Source organism: Falco punctatus, assembly GCF_963210335.1.
Source record: "Falco punctatus genome assembly, chromosome: 14".
Lineage (NCBI taxonomy): Eukaryota > Metazoa > Chordata > Aves > Falconiformes > Falconidae > Falco > Falco punctatus.
In genome coordinates this window covers 3,498,575-3,519,031 of record NC_137594.1, presented here as the reverse complement: position 1 = coordinate 3,519,031, position 20,457 = coordinate 3,498,575, and the positions used below count along the sequence as shown (strand labels likewise).

The 20,457-nt window shown below is 50.3% G+C and overlaps 1 protein-coding gene across 1 annotated transcript; it reads left to right on the top strand.

The window, feature by feature from the left end:
- The first annotated feature begins 90 nt into the window (after positions 1-90).
- On the top strand, positions 91-19,609 carry EMC8 (ER membrane protein complex subunit 8). The gene is made up of 7 exons (XM_080410778.1): positions 91-351; positions 4,932-5,008; positions 6,404-6,473; positions 6,961-7,055; positions 7,334-11,258; positions 17,192-17,280; positions 18,798-19,609. Exons 1-5 carry the CDS (start codon positions 142-144, stop codon positions 7,491-7,493), a joined length of 612 nt encoding a protein of 203 aa, XP_080266904.1. The 5' UTR covers positions 91-141; the 3' UTR covers positions 7,494-11,258; positions 17,192-17,280; positions 18,798-19,609.
- The last annotated feature ends 848 nt before the right edge of the window (positions 19,610-20,457 follow it).

Sequence of the window (20,457 nt, the reverse complement as noted above, 5' to 3'; positions counted from 1 at the left end):
GGCGGACCGTTTCCCTCGACTTTTACGACCGCGCCGGCGGCGCTTGGCGGCAATTGGCGGCAATTGGCGGCCTGAGGGGAGGCGGCGGGGCCGGGGCCGGGACGCGGTGGCCGTGGCCGTGGGGCTGTCTGTCGTGGCAGGATGAAGCTGACCACACAAGCTTACTGCAAAATGGTGCTGCACGGTGCTAAGTACCCGCACTGCGCCGTGAACGGGCTGCTGGTGGCCGAGCGGCCGTCGGGTGCCCCGCGCCGTGACCAGGCCGGGCCCCCCTCACTCTTCGTCGACTGCATCCCGCTTTTCCACGGCACCCTGGCCCTGGCGCCCATGCTGGAGGTGGCTCTCACCCTGGTAAGGCTCTCGGCCTGGGAGCGGTGGGCTGGTGGGGGTCGGCTCCGGGTCCTGGCTGAGCTTGGGGGTTGCGGCTGGGGCGAGGAGGGGCTGGTGGGGAGGGAGCTGGGGACGCTGGGGTAACGCTGCCAGCCTGTGCTAGCGGCAGGCAGGTCTGTGGGGTGAGTGGAGTGTGTCCAGAGTGGAAAAAAAACCCGAGTCCACTGTACAACTTTATGCTACAGAGCCTTGTAGTTTTGTCTAATTTCTTTTCCAGTGCAGCGAAACTGCTATTTATATTGGTATCATTATCCCCAGATAACTCCCAGAAGGAATGTCCTTATTCTACAGCAGAAAGAGCTTTTCCCAGCCTACCTTTAAGATACTTCAAAGCAATATTAGCTAATTGGAAAAGGGCATGCTTGTCTCCAAGAGTGTATAGGTGTGCATTAAGTGTGTATTTCATGTACTATCCCCATTTATGGAAGCCGTTAGCCTACATAGGAAGGAAAAATGGAGTGTATTCATACTGCAGGGCTGGTTTGGGTTTGAAATCTCAGTTGGGATCTTGCACGCTTGCTGTTGGTTAAGTAACCATGGGATAACCAGGGGCAGCCAGGCACTCCTTGTTACGATACCTTATACCTCGCCATACCTCGCCCACCACTGTGGAAGAGCCTTGCAGTAAGTCATTGTGGGATAATCCATTTCCCCCTGTTGTCACATAGGCAGGATGAGGATGATCTCTGGACTGTAGGGCCAGTGCTTTCCAATCTCAGTCCCCCTGGTCATGAGGACTGGGAGCCGTAATTCTTTGGGCCACGCTCCGTCCCACCTGGCATTTGGTGAGAGTCCCTTTGTCAAAATAATTAGGTGGACAGAGTGAAACGTGCTTGGATTTTATTGTTACAGGGAGTTGGGGTGGGCTGCTGCAAATCTAGAGGCAAAGTAGTACTTTGGCACCTTCACTGTAGGTGTAGCCACCACTAAAGTGGGATCCAGGTGTTATGTGAGCTCTGGACTTTACTATCCATTTTAAGATTTGTCATCATTAGTAGATGAAAATCCATCTCTTATTGGTATCTGTAAAAATAACTAATTTCTGATTCTTCTAGACTACTTGGCCTAAATGTTCCTCTCAGTTTAATAGATCACTTTATCAAAAAATATTGATTTGTAAATAAATTCCAGTTTTCTCCAGTTGAGATAATGTGATGGGAATGTTGGGATCTTTCTGAAGCCTGGATATGATGAAATACAGCCAGAGGCATAGGAATGGCAGCTGAGCCTGAGTCCTGGCCATTTAAGTTTGCCATACTGCTGTGGAGCACACAAAATTTGTCAGTCTTAAATATATTTACGCTGCTGTAACAACACCAGGAGTAACACAGAAATGTATGCTGCTAGTGTCATCTGTTTCTGCTTAGGATTTTTCTCATGTAACTGCTTGGGAAAATTTAATAATACTGTTTATAATTGCTTTAATGTAGACAAGGCTTGACTGTACCTTTTTGAATGATGGTAATTTGGTTTTCCTCTGGGAATGAGTACCCGGAAGTTGATAGTGGAGTGGAGAATAACATGTATAATAGTATATTGAAAGTATGCGTAGGGTTTGACTTCAAATCAGGGTTAGATGTCTTTCTACAGGGTTGTTGACAGTGAATTTTCCTGAACGTCAGGCCTTCAGTGTAGTTTTGTAGTGTAGACCTTGCTACAGGATCAGATTATTAGGAAGTTAATCCTATTTCTTGCAACATCTGAAATAATCTTGCCACATCTACAGTAAGCAAATCATTATAGAACCAAAGAAATGGCAGTCTTACGTCTTTGCTCTTGGTTTTTGATACAAAAAGTTAAGTTAAAGTTCGGAAACCCCTGGCATTTCCCACATTAATTAGGACCTGCTAAGACACATTGTGGTTTGCAGTCACATTTGGTGATTCCTGTGATACCTGGCAGCTTTAAAACACAGCACTTGACAAGAGCCCGAGGCCTTTTGCTCCTGTTCATTGTTTAAACAAAGGCAAAGGTGTCAATAAATAGTAGCACTGCAGCTATGAAAATTGGATTTTATTGGTTTATGGTTTAACAGGAGGGCGCTCTTGCCTATTCCATGCAACATAACGCGTGATTACTGAATAAATCAGTGGAATTAGCACAGTTGGAACTCAGTGTTTGTAGCGAAGTGCCTCTGTTTCTAAAGGATTTCAAAGCTTTGGCAGGTTTTGATGGGATCTGTTTCACTTCGAGTTCAATTCCTGCTGATTCTTGGTCAAGCAGTGGCCTGGTTGTACGTGTGAGGGTTTTCTAGAACCACCCCCACAAGTTTCACCTCTTGTTCTCTGACCTGAGTTATCCCAGATATCCCAGTCAAATGGGGGCAATAGGCTCCAGATTTAATTTGAAAATAGAGGGGATACTTTCAAACAGGCTTGCCCATGTGCTAACTTCTAAAAATTGTGAGCAGTGCTTTAGCAGCAGCCTAGGTACAAGAAAACAACAAAATTAGATTTTATTAAACATGCAACAGTGCTTGAGGGTTTGTAGCTCTGTAGGACAGAGCAGAAGTGTGTGCATTTAATTTGCACTTTGGCTTGTCAGTTTGAAATCCATTTCCAAAACAGAGTCATTAAAGAAAAAGTGAATTAAGTTTCACATAGGGTTCTTTTGTGCCTTTGACTTTCTCAGGTAATTGATGTGGTTTTGCAACCACATATTCTAAAAAAAAAAAAACAAACCAAGCAGCACTTCCCCCTTGTTCGCATGGCTGGCTCCCCACCACCTGGGACCGTGGTCAGAGGCAGTAGGGGACAGCCTTGCCCCTCCCAGGACTCTTCCAAACCCCTTTGCCACCCACCTTTGGTGGCTCCAGTGCATCAGAGGGCAGGCCACTTCTGATTTTTCAGGGATGACACACGCTGTGTGGAAGCAAAATACAATTTGTCCCCCGGTGGCTTGCCCTTGTCGGGGCTGGGCATGACTAAAAATACCAGGGGCTAATTGCTGCTAAGGCTACCTGTAGTGATAGTGCCACAGCTAGAGAGTGTTTGGAAATTGCAGGTGGATACAGCTTTAATTCCAAAAAGATTTCCCCCCCACCCTTTTTATTTTTTTTAATGGAAGCAGTTTTTAATTACTACTTAGGGAACTGAGAACTTAAAAATCATACTTTTTTTTTTTTAAGACGTTTTTCGATATGCAACAAAAATTTATTTAGATCTAAGGTTTTTAATTTTTAAATTGGTGGGCTTTTTTTTCATTATTATTAATTTTAGTATCTGGGCTTCTGGCTTTAATGCTAAGCTTTCAAGCCACTAACAATTAAAACCATAGTCCTAAGCCCTCAAAATGGGTTTGTAATTGAAACAGCAGTTGGCCCTCAGCTATAGCAGGGCTACCCAGCTTTTTTTTTTTTTTTTTTTGTTATATATATATATCACGTAAATCCATGTCATCCCTTGTAGAAGAGGGATTATTCACATGGGTTGATTGTTCGTTTATGCAGTCTAATACTTTAATTATAGCTAAAAAAAGAGATTGATTTGATTTAGAGGATGCGACAGGTCAGCATCAAATATATTTTTGGACTCCATTTTAATATAGCTGTTGAGGTTTTTTTGATACATGCTCTCTAGGGACTGCAAAGGAAAATTCTAGCTGCTTTCTCCATTTTTGTCTTACAGGGCTCTGTATTATGCTGACTTGATATCCTCAATTATAAGGAGAAACATCATATATATATATATATGTATTTTCAAAGCAAGACAGACTCAGCAGGAGGAATTCAGATCCAGGGTAAAGCTGAAAGAACAGCAGTGTGCACATGCTGAAACTGCACTTTAAAAAAATATCCAAAAAAACAACAAAGCTACATAAAGTTTTATACTTGTGTAAATCAAACATTGCGTAGATTATATGCAAAGAAATCCATACTTTTAAGCATATTAAATAAGGAGGAACCCTCAAAGAAAAACAATTTTATTGCAAAATCCTTTTGTGACAGAGTGGGTTGAAAAAAACGGTAAATGAGACAGCCTTTTGCTGCCTCACGTTTACCTTTTACCTCAAGCTTTATTTTCTAATTAAGGTTAAAAATGCTTACATTTTAACCTGGCAATGTTACATTAGAAGTAAAATCAACAAGCTTTTTTTGAAATGACAGTACAGTCACACATCCACATGGTGAACACTTTCTGAAGTCTGTCAGATGAACACTAACAGAAAGCAGCCAAACAGCAATAGGTAAGGCCTAGGCTCCTCTCCCAGGCAGTGCTGCTGAAGCTCCCTCCCAGTCCTGTCATTTGAATTTAGGCCAGGTTTTGTCTAAGGTAACTTCTTGCTCTTTTGCTCTATTTGGTTAATGTTTTCCACCGTTCTCTGAATGTTCAATTTGGTTTCTCTGTTCTAGTTAAATTAGCCAAACGCTGTGTGTGAGTGCGGGCATAAATATATATAAATATATATTTAAAGAAGCAATTGGCAAAAAATTGTAATGTTTCAATTGCAGTTTTACTTGCAGGGCAGGCATGAGATTTCCTTAGTTCTGTGGGGTTTCTTCTTTTTTTCCCTGGGCTTAATTGTTCCAATTGCTTTTTCAGATTGACTCTTGGTGCAAAGAGAATAGCTACGTGATAGCTGGATATTACCAAGCAAATGAACGCGTGAAAGATGCCAGGTGTGTTGGTGCAATATTTCCTTCTGTTTGCTCTTTTATGTTGTACTTTGTACTCTGCCAACAAAAATCATCGACATAAATCATGCGTGTTGATTAACTTTGACAACTGTCATCTGGTTTCACATTGTCTTTGTGGTGCTGGTGGATGTGGCCTTTGTTCAGGTGCAGAAACCCCAGTCTTTCCAGAATCACTCTTCTTTAGTGGATACTATAAAAGGCCAGTCTTTGAATGACTGCCAGCCAGTTTAATTACAGTTGTCAGGGAAATGGCCAAAAATTCACAGGCAGCTTTGCTTGTGCAGCATATATCTTGTAAACTCAAATGACTCCGAGTATCTTTCGGAAAGTCTTTCAGAAGTGACCTAATTCTTACTAAACTACTTAATTGTCTCCTGAGTTTTACCGAAGCGTTTTCTTACGTGGTAAAGGGATGCTCTTGAAATGGAAGATGATGTCAGTCAAGCAGCAATATCTCTTTTCACTTATTTTTCCCAAGATTAGTCATTTTCTTTTCCCCTGCTAGCTAACTCAGATTACTCAATAAGCAATAAGGGGGCCTTCCTGTGGAGCCACAAGGTAATTTTAGATATGTGTATCAAATATTTTCCCCTGGATCTATTAGACAAATCCAGTATCAGGACTAATGAGGGTACATCCTACTTGCATCTAAAACAAGTATGAACAGCTTGTTTAAAGTATTATGCTGTGTTCCAGTTACCTTGTTAATCTATATCCTTTGGTCTCAAGTATGTTTTTTAAGTAAAACTTGTGACTGCTAAGGTATCTAGCAGGGATAAGGGCATTATTTGCCCTTTCCTTTTAAGGGAAATAAGTCTGCTGGAGACATTTTTAAGGAGAAGATACAGTTTGTCTGTTCTATTTGAGGTTTGAAAGAATATCACAGTCTTTTTTTTTAAACTCCCAATTTCATTTCTGAATATAGCTGGCACCACATAGAGATTGTAATCTTTGAAACACGGTAAAGGTTTTCCTCTAAAAGATTATCTGGTTTTGGTAGAGAAGCTGGGCAGTGAGCGGGTTCAAATGGAGACTCAGTTTCTTTTTTAAATGCCTGCCAGGGCAAAGGTGGCTGTGGTCTTTGGTCTGGTGGAAGAAGGTAGGAGAAGGTTGATTCCACATAAAATCTGCAGTGAGCGTTTTGCTGTTCAAAAACCCATTGCCTAAGCGTAGCTGAGATCCAGATCGTGCGCTGAAGAGAGGAGCTGGGGTTTTCTTGGCCTTCTGACTTCAATCAAATGTAGCATCAGCTTGATGTCTTTTTCCTGTTTGTAAGCATGCAGTGTAATTCTCACATCTCTTTAAACGTATTTCCTGCTGGTTTCAGCTGAAATGTCATGGTTCGCATAACACAGTTACTTTTACCTTCTGCTGCAGTCCAAACCAGGTTGCGGAAAAGGTGGCCTCCAGAATTGCAGAGGGCTTTAACGATACAGCGCTCATCATGGTAAATTACTTCGTTTTCCCCCGCCTCTCTTTCTGAACTGTTAATGTTATGACCATGGTGTTGGACTAGCCATTTAACTGCTATTCTCTGGATCCTCTAATAGTGAAGTAACTAATTTGCTCTTTCCTTCCAAATGCTCAGGGGAAGAGATGCAATGACGTGTAGCCAGTGAAGTTCTTAGTAAGTCTGCAGAGAGACTGCAGTTAGCTCTCTGTCATCTCAAAGGAAGTTGAGGCCTGAGCTTATTCGAGACTTTAGACCCCCTCTGTGACTTAAACTCTTGTCTTTTATGACTCAAATGGTGCTTTGCCTCCTTACTGCAGTGACAAAGGGTGTTGGCAATTCAAATGTGAAAAGTTTGGCTCACTTGAAGGTAGAATAGTGGACAAGTTAGTGTAAAGGTGCCCTGTCGGTAAAAACTGTTTTTTATTTCATCTCTTTACTTTGGATCTTGAGGAGACTAAGCTGCTGTTTTTCTGTTGCACAGGTTGATAACACCAAGTTTACGATGGAGTGTGTAGAGCCTGCCATTCATGTGTATGAGCTTCATGAGAACAAGTGGAGGTGCAAGGACCCACACATGTGAGTAAACTTCACAGAGTTTACTTGTAGTAAGGAAAAACAGGTTGCCTGGTTAAGGGCAAAACTTTGATTGTAGCTGAGTGACACTGTATAGGCGGTGGGTGTAGCTGACAGTGTTTTTAAAGCTGTTTTTTGCTGTAGTGGGAGAGAAGAGCTGGCTTCTGCAGCCAGGCAGTGGTATGACCACACTGCAGAGTGTGGCTTAATTTCCAGAGAGGAGGAGGTGGTGAATATTTTCTTTGTGATTACTATTTATTCCTGGTTATTTTATGTCCTAGTGATTTTTGTGAAGATTGGACCGAAGCCCAGAGAATCGCTGCATCTCTCTTGGACAGCAAGTCATACGAGTCGCTTGTAGATTTTGATAATCACCTGGATGATATCCGGAATGACTGGACAAACCCAGAGATCAACAAAGCTGTCCTCCACCTGTGTTAGAGAGGTTTCTACTGACTAATTTATGGGCATTCCCACTATGTACTGAAGAGAGAAAAGTGCTATTTTTGAATGTAAACAGAATATTCAGTACCTTGTGTGGAAATCTGACTGATTAAAAAGGAGTGGCATGTCACATTGCAGAGTGATGTGTCCATAAGCCGTTGAATCTTTTTTGTGAGATTCATTGGAAGAACTGCAAACTGTCAGTTACAGCTGTCCACATGGATGCCCTCCCAGTTGTAGTGAATGTTGCTCTTCCTTCGAAACCAGAACTACTTCTGCTTGTCCCTACTGCCGGTATCACAAAGTTTTGACTAAGCTTTTCTAATCTTTAGAGAGTTTACTTTTTAATGATTTCTGGAAATAACTTTAAAAAAACCCTCAGTCGTGTCCTCAGATGAGAAATTTTAAGGTCAAATACATAAAATGTAAGGTTAACAGTTTCTTATGGCCTGGTTTGGAAATGTATATCTGTCGGCACAGTAAAATGCAAACTGCTGAGGACAATGTACCGTACTCACGTGTCACCTGTTTTGCAGTGGTTTGGCATGACACAGCTACAGAGAATGTGTTAAAGCAGTATTCCCAAATGCTGCAGTGATTCCTGCTCTCCATAGGCATTACAGCCACAGTTATTGCTGGAATATGTTAAACCCGAGGTAAAAACAAATACTAATGATTTGTAAAAAGAACTGGAAGTATAGTGATGAGTCTGAATGTCAGTTCTAGAGCAGTTTGGGCCTACAAAAGAAGAGGGAAATACCTTATTAATTTTATGCAGCCTTCTGGGGTTTTATAAACCGATCTCATTTTCAGCTGGTTCATACAGTGTCCATTTAAGTAGGTCTGAAATGCATCTCTCCAAGTTGAAGGCAAGCGATCTGAGTTTGTTGAACGAAGGAGCCTAGATATAGTCTAGTTCAGCTCCTTTCTAGCTTTCTAATTAAAACTTGGTTTTAAGTTATTCTTAACTTAAGTTTACTGGACAATGAAGCTTGATATCAGAGTAGTACAGTTCTTTGGAAGTCTTGTTGCCTTACTCCTCCAGGTTGTTTGTCAAACTGTAGTTAAACGTAGCCTCAACCTGCAACAGTTTTTTCTAGATTTCCTTTTCTTCCTACCCAGAAATGTTTTTACAAGGAAGATTCACTTGTCCACCAAACAATCTGCCTCTCCAAGTTCCTGCTTTTTGCTCAGTTTTCTAATTTTAAAACACGGGATGAGATTGTCAAATTGTCTTGGCCTACCTCTGCTTCTATTTCTATAAGCACAAGTTTTACTCTTGGTCTTGCCAAGAGATGGAGTAAGGCTGAAATCCCTTTGTGAAGCAGTGAGTAGAATCAGGATGCCTCTGTTTGGGTCCTGCTGTGGAGTTCCCTGCAGTTCAGATTCCACAAAGCCACGAGGTGAGGTCTGAGGTTCAGCTCCCTGTCTGAGGAGGAGATGAAGGTGTTTGGACCGTTGAGTTTGTCTCCCTGCTATGCAGTAGTAAGGTGTGACAGGCATTACAGAAGAGATTGGCACTTGGTAGCTTTTCCTAAGCATGAGTCAGGTAGGCTTCCAGGAAAGGAAAATGTTTTCACTTGTTGAATGAAAACATGTGTCTAGCTCACAAACAGCAAGATAAACACATTCCAGTGGCTGTTTTATTACACGTCCATGGCTGTATGAGAAGATATCCTGGAAACGGCAGTGCTCTGGCAATGTGTGTTCAGAGTAGACCCTGCAAATCCCACACTGCAGGAAGAAGGCTGTTGTCTTGCTTGGTACAAACACCTCGTGAAATCTCACCTATTGTTCTAGAGGCAGATGTTATCTTAGCAAGATGTGTTGCCTTAGTATGTGAGATTGTCAGCCAATGCTGCTGTGTAAGCTGGTATGTCTCCTGAGCCACAGGAAATGTATTTCTTATTCTTTGTAACTAGATGTCATTAATCAAGCTTTGATCATATATATGCTAATACAGTGTAATCTTGCAGTACTCCCCCACCTCACCCGCGTAAGACAAAGCAAAATGTATATTACCAGTCTGTAACCTGATAGAAACGCTCCCTGTGACTAACTGTTGAGACACATTTCTGGAAGGGGAGCAGCTTTTGATGCTTTGTCTTTCCCTTTTTATCTTCTGTTTGCTTGTAAATGAGGTCCTTCGAGTGTTTTGCCACTGGTAGAAGCTCAGGCTGGCTTTAAGCAAAAAGGACTAGCACTGCGGTGCTCAGGTCTTATCTCACCTGTCCTATTTGCATTGAAGGCTGGACAAAAGGCAGCAATTTCATAAAGCCAGGCAGCCTGCAGCCGTGGTGGCTCTTGTGAAAGAATGAGGAAGCTGCCAGGCTCAGCAAAGGCTGTGTTCCCCTCTCCTGCTGATGTACCCAACCTACCTGCAGGAGCAAATGCTGGTTTCCTGGCCAACCGATCCATTGGATTCATCAGAAGAATTCAAGTTAACTCCTTTTAAAACTTCATGGGGGGAGAAATTTTGGAGAAGACATCTGTGTCTCTGTTGCTGGAGCCCTCAACTGTAGTGGGGAAGACAGCACTAGGAACAGGTGTCCTACTCTTCTTTCCCCCCCCCCCTTTCCTTTTTGATCCTTTTAATTTTGTTAGCAATTAATGATATGTAGCATTGATTATTTATTTTTTTTCCTTGTTCACCAAGATTTGCAGATTTGTCATTTCTCTGCCCATACATTTAATTCCCAGGACAGTGCCTCAAGCACTTGGAAGTACAAAATCATTTATTCCCATGTGGGATTCTTTTTTTTCTTTTCCCCTCTGCTCTCAACCCTAATATTTGGAAATGGTGATACACAGAGCCCGCAGGTATCTGAAAATACCAGTACAAAGTGCTCGGGTACCTGTGTGGCAGGACGTATGCTACTCTGCTGGATGCTTGCTTCAGATGCTTTGGTTGCAAGGGGGAGAACGAAGAGCCTTGAACATGTGTTGCTTGAAGTGCCCATTTGGCTTGAAATAAAAGAGCAGAGTGACCTGAAACCCAGCTGCCAGGAGCTGTGTCCCCAGGTGTGCCACTAGCTGATGGCCCAGGACACTTCCAGCTGCAGTCAGGAACTCCATGTGCAGATCCAGTTTGAGGAACTGGGAAGGGTGCAGAGTTTGGGGGGCCTGTAGGCGTTATTTTCACCAAGAAGTGAGACCACCCTAAAATTGCTTGGAGAACCGGCAGCTGGCTGGGGCGGGGTGCATGGTGGAAGTGGTCTCTGCTCCTTGTGGCTCGGGCAGCATCATGAGCAGGAAGAGCAGATCCTGGCAGGAGCCAAGGGGTGCCCAGTCAGCTGTTATCGGGGGGGTGCTCACAAGTGAGGTTCCTGTTTCCCAGGAGTGCACTGATGCTGTTTTCCCTCTGAGCTCATTGCTGCGTGTGTATATGAGAACTCTAGGATGCTGATTTTCCTTTCAGCAAGTGAAGCAGTCTGCTGCTGGAGTTCCCCTCCCATCTGCCAGCTGAGCTGCTCATGGGATGTTCCCTGGCCTCTGTCAGCATGAAAATGAGCAAAGACCTACCACGTAACCTGTTTCAGCTCATTAAATCTGACGTGGGTGCAGGAAGCAGATGAGCAGTTCAGCTGGCAGGACGGAGGATCTGCAACCTCTTCACCCAGCACAGCTGGAGCCAGGGGCAGACAGATGTGCGGAGCCCAGCCGCGCTCTGCATGGCGCTGCGGAGATGGACCGTGAGAGGTGGCTGGCTGCCTGCCCCCAAGAATTTCTTATCTAAGTGGCAGAGATGCACGCCGAGGAGAGGTGACAGTGACAGATGCAGGAAGCAAACTCCAGTCTCTCTGCTCCCTGGCTGGAGGCCTAATCGCTGCACGCTGCTGCTATTTGTAAAACGTCTCAAGATGCTGGGGCGAGGGTCGGAGGGACAGAGCACGTGAGTGCTAATGGAGGAGGCTGTTAACGGGGTGGACTTGCGGTTGACTGCAGCTTGGAAAATGGCCTCAAGGGGAAATGTGCTCAGTGTGCATTTGTGAGCTCTGCTTCTAGTTTGTGTTTTAATTCAGCTCCTGGAATGGGGCTCAGTCACCCACCGCTGAGGGTAGGAGCTGTAGCGAGCTGGTCTGGATCGGGTGGACCAGGCTGGGCAAGCTGCTCCTTTCCCATCCTGCCCAGGCTCTGTTACTCCCAACTCAAATTAAACATCTCAATGCATCATACTCCTGCGCTGCAAACTCCTCTTCTGCTTTACCCATCGCCCTGCAGCTAGCCCTCCCGCAGCAGGCAGCGATTTCACTGTGCCGAAGTATCCGCTGAGGACTTTATCGATTTATTTTTATTTTTATTTTTTTTTACTGTCGCTTTTAGACCACATTTTCACCCAGCCTTCTCATCCAAAAGTGCACCCTAGCTGCGTATTTTCCTTTGGTTTTCAGCCGTCGCCCTGTGAAAGGCGGCAGACGCAGGTTCGGAGAGGACGGAGGCAGGTCACTGGTGGGGGTTTCCAGTAACGGGGCCACATGAAAGGTGACAGCGGTCCCCGCTCCTGCGTGGCTGTGCGCTGAGCTTGGTGCTTTGCAATCTGGCTGGAGCTGCGATGAGGGAGGCAGGGAACGCTGCTCTTAAAAGATAGCCGGTAGGTGGGCTGGGGGTAACGGGCAACTCCTTGAGTGCTTCCAGGCAGCGCCGCACCGGCTGCAGCGTGGCAGCACTTTAGCTGGATGCGGGCAGGATCGGTGCCAGGCATGTCCCGGTCTGCGCAGCATCAGCCCATGAAGGCCAAGAGAAACAATGCAGCCCTTCCTAGAAATGCGCTCTGGAGCTTAAAAGATGGACCTAATTGAAAAAATGTATCAAGGCTGTACCAGGGGATAAAAGGGAAAGCTGAGCCGAGATTAACCTGGAGCTCAGCAAGCTGAGAAGTGCGGCAGCCGCGGCCAGGTCCCTAAGCCAATTCCCAGCCACGGCCTCCCAGCCGCCCGCTGAATCCATGCCCGGCAGGGAGGTGGTTTGCTCTGGATGCAGGTCTGGCAGGAGAGCCCAGCACGCTCTGGTTTTGTGCTTCAGGTATGTGCTCGCTTTCTGCTTTGCTCTCTACCCCCTGCCACAGCGGCTCCGGGCTCGCTGTTGGGTGTGCTGGGTGTTCTTCGGGGTGTTTTCTGCCTGCACGGTTCCTGCCGGTTGTTCGGTCTGCTGGTCCTGCCAAGAGCCTGTGCCTGGGGAATGCTGGAGCTGCTCCAGTTTCCCCAGAGCCTGCATCTTCAGCTGCTTCCTCGTGACATCCTCTTCCCTCCCCACACCTGGCATCCCCTCTGGGTATCGCTCGCCTGCCCTAGGTGGCTGCAGGGCTCTGGCAGGGACTTTCTTTTCCCCTTGCAGCACCTACTGCCTTGTTGCCACCTCCAGCTTCAGCGAGTCCCACACACTGGCCCTGCAGCCCCCTTCTAGAGCCAGGCTGGGACCAGCCCTTTCCCCTGCTCGGGCCAGAAGAGACCTGGGACAGAAGAGGGGAGCAGGTGGCCTCGTTGCTCCAGCAGCACGGAGCCAGGGTGATGTGTCGCCTGCGTTAGCAAACCCTGGGACTCCATGACCCAGAAAGCTGCTTCCCCTCCCTCCTTTCTGAAACAAACCCAGGTGGTGTCAGCAGGAGCAGCCCGGCGGTGAGCTCCCTGGGCTCTGGTCTGCCCGGCCCTCCAGCAAAAGCTTTTCTTGTGGTCAGTTTGCAAAAACACATCCCTCTCCCTGCAGTTCCTCTGGTGTCTGGGAAGCCATGAGCTCACCCTGCCCTCCTCCTTCCAGGGCAGTTAGGAGGCTGCCCCCCATCCTCACCCCCTCCTCGGTGCTGCAGTTACCTGCACCAGGGCAGGATGGGGTGGGTGGGTTGGGGAGCACTGAGCCTGGGGGCAGGAGCAGCCCCACTGCCTAAGGGCCACAGCCAGAACTGGAAACCGGTCACCAACCACATCAGAGGACCGCCCAGCGTGGGTGCTTGGACTGGGGACAAGCCTGTCCCCACAGAGTGGAGGTGGCTCCATACTGACCCACCAAGGAAGCTTTGTGAGCCCATCCTCTTCCTCCCCCTGGCCAGCTGGCCCTTGGCGTTTGGCCGGCTGTCCTGATGTGATGCTTGGCGATTCACAGCCCCAGCCCTGTGATGGGCATTGGGAGCTGCTGGGAGGGATGCAGATCAGAGGTGAAGCTGCGTGGGGGTCTCACAGTGCCCCTGGAGAGGGGGTGTCTGGCCCATTGGGCTGCTTCTGCGCTTGGGACTGGGATCTGCCTAATGCTGGTCACCTGGTAGCCAGCGGGGCTCTGTGCCGGAGGGGCTCAGGGCCGTACCCAGCCACCTTGAGGTGGCCAACCCCCACCCTATGAGCCTGCCCAAGAGTGTCTTTGCTTCCCAGCCCGTGGGGAGGGCGGGAAGGGGTATGCGATGCTGTGTTTGTGCCTATCCGGTGTCACCGCACCAGCTGGAGCAGTGCTGCAGCCCGCAGAGCTAACCACAGTTATTTTAGCAGGCTGATGTTTATGTTTACCTCCCCTGCTGCAGCAAGCCATCACTTTCGGTCACACGCAGGTTTTGCAATAACTGCTGCTCCGGGCCAGGCTAATTCCATCCCTCCTGGGTTTGGGGCCGTTTGTTCTCCCCCAGCAGCAGCAAACAGGTAGTTCTGGAGGGAGGTATCAAAGTAGGTAATGTGGAGGGGGGAATTTCTGCTGCTCAGACTGGATTTGTGCTGCAGCGTCAGGGCTGCTGGTGTGGGGTTCCTGGCCCCATGAGGTGCTGCGTGCGCTGAAGCTGGGATAGGATCTGAAGAGACTGGGCTCTGGGTTGAACTTTGTCCCTAGTCCTCTTGGGAGTTTGCAGCTGAACGGGCAAAAAACCCACATGAACCAGTTACTTTGTCTGTTTTTCTGGTGCAACGCTGGAGCCATGGGTGGCAAACATCTCTGCCCTGGCCTCTGCCCAGGGCTGGTGCTGCAGCTGGGGCTGGAGCCTGCCCCTGGTGCTGTCTGCCCAACCCTCGAGCTTGAAGCTTTGCAATAACCCAGTGATTTGATGAATTGGAGTCGTCAGATCAGGAAGGAAATCAGCCCTTTCCACATTTGTGATTTTTCAGTAAATGTGGCAGAACCAGGCCAGCAGAAACTGGAGCAAAACCACCCTTTTCCCCTCCCTGCTCCTCTTTATGCCCATCCCAGCAGAGTTTGGTCTCGTGCGTGGGGCTCTGATCTTGTCAGAGACCTCCCAAGCTCCTGGGATCCGTTCGCTCCGATCTCCGGGTGAAGTTCAAAGCTTCCCCTTCGTTCCTGCCTGCAGCCGTGGGGTGTTTAATGTGCAACTGGCATTCCCTGCACGCTGGTGCCCTGGATGTGAACCACTGCTTTTCAGCTCGGTCTGAAAAGGAGCCGTCTCAGGGCCTCGCCTCTTAATTGTGGAGGAGGTGAACATGAAAAAGCCTCTGGCTGCTTTTAACGCAGGCAAAGGCGGCTGCTCTACCAGAGGTAGAGCCTTTGCCCGGGGAATCCTCACAGCAGGGTGGTACCCAACCATGAGCTCTCACCCTGGGGATGGTGGGAAACGCTCTGCCTGGTGCTGTTCCCACTGCTGGGCTGCTTTTTGGGCTGGCAGGTCAGATGGGAAGGAGGAAAGACCCTTCCTGGAAGCTGGAGATGATGAAGATGCTCCCAGAGGCTGGGAGCATCACGCTCTCTAGACATTACAGCCTCAGGGATGCCGATGGGTTCTGTCAGAGCTGGGTGTAGGGGCGTCACAGCAAACTGATACTTGCCTTTCTAGGCATTTGGTAGCCCCTCCGATTGCTTGTAGGGATGCTTGGTGGTCCAGGGCTTCGGCTGCAGGCGAGGGGCACTGCTGCTCCTCTCTCTCAGCACCGGGCTGGGTTGTGCAGCGGGGTGAGAGTAAAGCAGCACTTCCTCATCACCCAAGGGCTTTGCTGGGCTTGGATGGGGCTGGAGGGGGGGGCTGGAGGGGAGGAGCCGGGACTCAGCTAACCTGATTAACCAGGTTAGAAATGAACCTTGCAAAAATCCAAGCCGTCTCGCTGCAACCTCCTCCCACCCTCCCAGGGCACGGCTGGTCCTGAGTGGGAGCCCCCCATTCAGCCTCACGGCCCCACTCCCCTCCTGCATCCAAGAGCAGCCAGGCGTGGTGGGGAGGTGGGATGCAACGGCCGGCATCGTGCCTCCGGCTCCCGGGACTGGGTAAGTGTCACCCCCTCGGAGCACCGCGGCCAGCTTTGGCCCCACTCTCCCTCCCCAGTGCACCCCCAGCCCCGCACGCCGGCTGAGCATCCCCCCTCCGCCGCAGCACGGATGCTGCTCTAGTGACGCTTGCTATGAGTGTCTGGGGGGTTTTGGAGCATGAACTCCTCAGGAATGCAAATACTTCTTGGCCTGGTGCTGACAGGGGGGCAATTGAAGCCTCAGCAGCAGCCAAAAGGAATCCTGCTGAAACACCAGCAGCCAGGGGATTTCTCTACCCAGGCATCTCCCCCAGCACTGCAAGCAAGCAGTGCTGGTGTCTGGCCACAGGGCTGAGAACCAGCAGCGGTGGGGAGGGGGCTGCTGTGCCCTGCGAGGGCTTGGCCACAGGGGTCTGGTCCCAGAGGAGACCCCGTCCTGTGCCACGGGGTCGAGTGTCCCCAGCACAACCCTCCTCCAGCCCCCAGTGCCTGGGGTGGCTGGTGGTGTGAGCCACAGCAGGTGGCAAAACCCAGAGAATTTGCCTCAAAACAGGTTTCTTAATATTTGGGCGGCTGCCACAATAGCTGCAAAGGGGGAGTCCTGGGGAGGGGGGCTCTGCTCCCAGCCCTGGAACGGCTCTCCAGCCGTGGGGGTGTCATGGCTTAGGATGCATGTGGGGAGCTGATAAAAAAAAGCAGAATTAAAACCAGTAGTGCAAGTCCCCGCTTCCCCTTGCTGGCTGCTGCCGGCCCACCTCAGAGCTGCTTGGAAAGACGAAGTAAAGCCGTGGTGGAGGTCAGGCAGAGGGAGCGGAGGACTTGGCTCTCTGCAGGCCCTGGAGCATGGAAGAACCAAAATGAGTCGCTGACCTCCATCCCAATAAGCTTTTCCCAGCAGCTGTGGACAGGAGGGATGCAGATTTCCCAGTAAAGGGATTTTTGCCCAGAATAATTTTGAGCATCATAAAAAAAGTGGTGTCCCACAATGGGAGTGATCCACCCAAAAGCTCTCGGGGCATCAGTGATGCCCAAACGGAGTAGGACGGCTTGTTTCCCAGCAGCGCATCCCCAACTGCCACCAGCTGCTCCGGCTGAGCCCCGAGAGATGCAGCCCCGGGTGCAATGCTGCAGCCGAGCATCCCTCGATTTCCTGCGTGTGGGCTTGGGGATTTCTCTGCAAGCACCGGTTGCCTTCAAAAATAACAGCCTGATTCATCCTGCTCGTGACCTTATCTCCTGCAAGTATTTGCAGCACTGACCGAAGCAGCAGAGAAGGCAGGATGGGACCCTGCAGCTGACCAGGTTCCTTCTCTGCCCTCCCAAAACTTGGCGGCTGAGATTGAGTCACTAAAAAGACATGACATCACTGGTGGTTTCTGCTACCGAGCAGCTCTGCTTCCTGTTATGCCCAGACGCCCAAAGAGAGACATATATATATACATGCGTGCATAGGTGCGTGCTTTTAGCCAGCGATCAAGTTCGCTCTCCTTCCTCCCAGCGTCGCTTCCCTCAACCCTTGCCTCTCTTTTGTAGTGCCAGCAGCGAGGACCAGCGGCGAGGCTGGAGAGCTGGGTCCTGCTAAGAGGATGAAAATATGGGGCTCAAGTTATCCTGCCTGAAAGGTAGGTTTGGGTGGGTGTCGGGGTCTCTCCTGTTTCATGGAGGCATCTGGGGAGTGGTTGTACATGGAGGAGCTTTAGGTGTTTCTGCCATGGGCAGGACTGATGTGGTTTGGCATCCTGGTGGCTTTTAAACAAGTCCTACAGGTGACCTATTGCTCATGCATCACCCCAGAGCTCATTTCTCCGTCCCCTACCCCGGCCCCATAAAAACATAAGGGTCCTATCCTGCATCCTTTGCTCTGGAGAATCCTTGGGCTGATAGCATCCCTTAAGGAATCAGGTGGGGTTTCCTCAGAGGTGGGAAAGAGACAGCATGGATGTGATGCTCAGGATATGGATGGGATGCTCGGGGTGGGGTAGCCCAGCTCCTGGCCTCTGGGCTGGCCCAAACATCCTTCATTGCTCCACTCTCCCCAGGGATATTCCAACCCAGGCACTTTCTACCCTGCTGCTTTCCCCCCAACTTTAATTTTCTTAATGGAGTTAGGCTGGGGATGGCGGCAGTGATGTCTGCAGAGAGAGGAAAGCGGGAGCTTTTAATGCTCCTGGCCTCGCTGCGCTGGGTGAGCAGGGCGAAGGCTGGATATCGCATCTCCCATTAGCTCTGCGTCCCAGCACTGACCCCTGAGCAGCTCGTATTAATCATCCTTGGGGTCATTAAGGATGGAAGCTAATGAGCATCCCTCTCTGAGATGCAGAGCTGCCTCCTCCCTGGCTTTTCCCAAGCCCAAACCCTAAGTGAGGTGCTGGCTGGGAATGGCTTTGGATGCGTCATCAAAAAAGAGATCTGTGCCCCTGTGCCCCCTCCCTGTGTCAGTGATGCTGTGGGTGGGGCTGGTGGTGTGGGGTCTGGGGGATCTGGGGGTCCCACAGAACCCCCCAGCCCAACATGGTGTGACTAAAGAGGGGAAACTGAGGCAGCCAGGGTGTCCCTGTCCTGCCCCAAATCCCCAAATCCAGAACAGAGCCCCAGAATCCCCCACCCCCCCGCCTCTAGACCCCTCTGACGAGCTTGGAGTCTCCAATAGAATAAAAGGTGCCCCCCCCCTTTTCCAGCTCCCTTACATAAGGCAGGGCTTTATCCTTAATTAAAAAGAGATTAAAAATATCAGTGTCTGTCCCCTCCGGGCATTTTCCTGCTTGGGAAGAGCTGAAACCTCCCTGGCTGCCGCCTGCGCCGCGCGGGGCTTTTCTTCTGATTAAAAAAGCAGATTAAAGCGATCTGCTCCCCGGGGGGACGGGCAGGCGGTTGGGGGGTGGGGGGCTGCGGTATCCACCTCTATTGGACACCCCAAAATCCAGGGTGGAGAGGAGGTGCGAGGCTGCACCTGGCTGCTGGGTGTGTGTGTCTGTGTCTGTGTGTGTGTGTCTGTCTGTCTGTCTGTCTGTAGATTCTCTAGCGGCTTGTAAGGGGTTGAGCCGGACATGGAGGAGGGCAGGGAGGTAGGGGATGCTGCAGCCCCACACCTGATCTTCTCCTCCACCCCCTCTCCCCTTGGTGCCCCCTCTTTCCGCAGGCTTGAAGACGTGCGTGAGCAGCGGGAACGGCAGTGACAGGAGCCCAGCGGCATCCCCGGGCGAGAAGCATCTGCATGTGCCCTCCATCATTGTCACGCCACCCACGCCCACGGGGACCATGCTGTCCCGCGAGGCCCGGCAGGCGGGGGGACCACCGCCCTGCAGCCAGTGCTGAGCACCGACCGGGCTGTGGGGGATGCCAGCCGGGCAGGATTTGTCCCTGCTTCGCTGGGATGGAGCCACAGCTGCCAGGATGCGAATTGGGCAGATCCAGCAACCCAGGGCTGGCTGGGCACCCACCATACGGGTGGGTTTGGACACCAGTGACTGCTTTTTCTCTTTTTTGCTCAAATGACTGGGGAGGGGGCAGCACCCAGCGGCTCCTCTCCGGTGAATAAACCCCCCTGGGGCTCTGCACCCTTTGATTTGGCACCCGCCGCCTCCCTCGGGCTGTGCCAGCAGAGTGGTGGGTGGGTGTCCCCCTCAGTCCCCCCCATCACCACCACGCTGAAGCTGCCCTCGTGCTGACGGGTGGCCAAAAGCGGGGTGCACCCCGCCAGCCCCCACCTGGCCACCCAGATAGAAGGAACCAGTTGCAAACAGCACCAGAAAAATGAACTTGGTGTCGCCGTCGCCAGCAAGCCGGCCTCATGGCCCCGCCGGATCGGCCGCATCCCGGGGAGGGAGCCGGAGGCGATGCTTCCCGGGGAACGGCGGCACCAGGAGCCGGCGGGAGAGGCGGGAGTGTGAAAGCAGATGGAAATTTAATTTTTTAATGACAGCAGCAGATGGCAAAAGACACGCAAGTGGAGTCGCAGTGTGGTGGAACCATTTATAGAGTGCCCGGCAGAGCTGCGGCACGTGCTGGCGGCACCATGGGGGCTGTGTGGCTAACGGATGGGGGGACAGGGTACCCTCCTCCTGCAGACCCCATGGGAGGTGGTCAGAGGGTCCCCGAGGCTTGGCCCCCCTACTCAGGTCCAGGGACAGCCCTAGGACAATCCTCACCCCAAGGATGGGGGTAACTCCCATGGGTGCCCTGGGGCTGAGCCCAAGGGGGCTGGGGGGGGGGGGGGGGGCTGGGGAGAGCTGGCATCACCTGGGGGGGGGTCTGTTTCCATGGTGACCTGCAAGGCAGGCTGCAGCCCCCCTGAATCACCCAGGGCAGCTGGTGCTGGTGGCTTCAGCCACTTGGCTGGGCTGGATGTGAGCAGGTGGAGAGAGGGAGGGAGGAATGAAGTGATGGAGGGAGAGAGGGAGGGAGGGATGAAGGGATAGAGGGAGGGATGGAGGGATTGAGGGAGGGATAGAGAGAGGAAGGGATGGAGGGAATGAGGGAGGGAGAGAGAGATGAAGGGAAGGAGGGATGGATGGGGGGATGGATGGAGGGAGGTAGGTATGAAATTAAATGATGGAGGGAGAGAGGGAGGGAGGGAGGGAGGATGTGGCACATGGACAAACAGTAAGAGGAGGGCTGATTGCTGCTCTAAAGCATGGATGAGCGGATGGAGAATGAGTGGAGGCCTAGATGGGTGGGTGGGTGACTAGATGGGTGGGTGGAGGGATGGAGGCATCGGTGGGTGGATAAGGGCATGGGTGAGGGATGGATGAGTGGGTGGGCTGATGAGTGGAGGGAAAGGACGGTGGTTGATGGCAGGC

What these genes read in the sequence shown, in the direction of transcription:
- EMC8 (XM_080410778.1), top strand. Translation starts at nt 142, where the DNA reads ATGAAGCTGACCACACAAGCTTACTGCAAAATGGTGCTGCACGGTGCT. An exon ending in TGGAGGTGGCTCTCACCCTG is followed by an intron (nt 352 to 4,931) that starts GTAAGGCTCTCG and finishes TTGCTTTTTCAG; the next exon opens with ATTGACTCTTGGTGCAAAGA. An exon ending in AGGTGCAAGGACCCACACAT is followed by an intron (nt 7,056 to 7,333) that starts GTGAGTAAACTT and finishes TTTATGTCCTAG; the next exon opens with TGATTTTTGTGAAGATTGGA.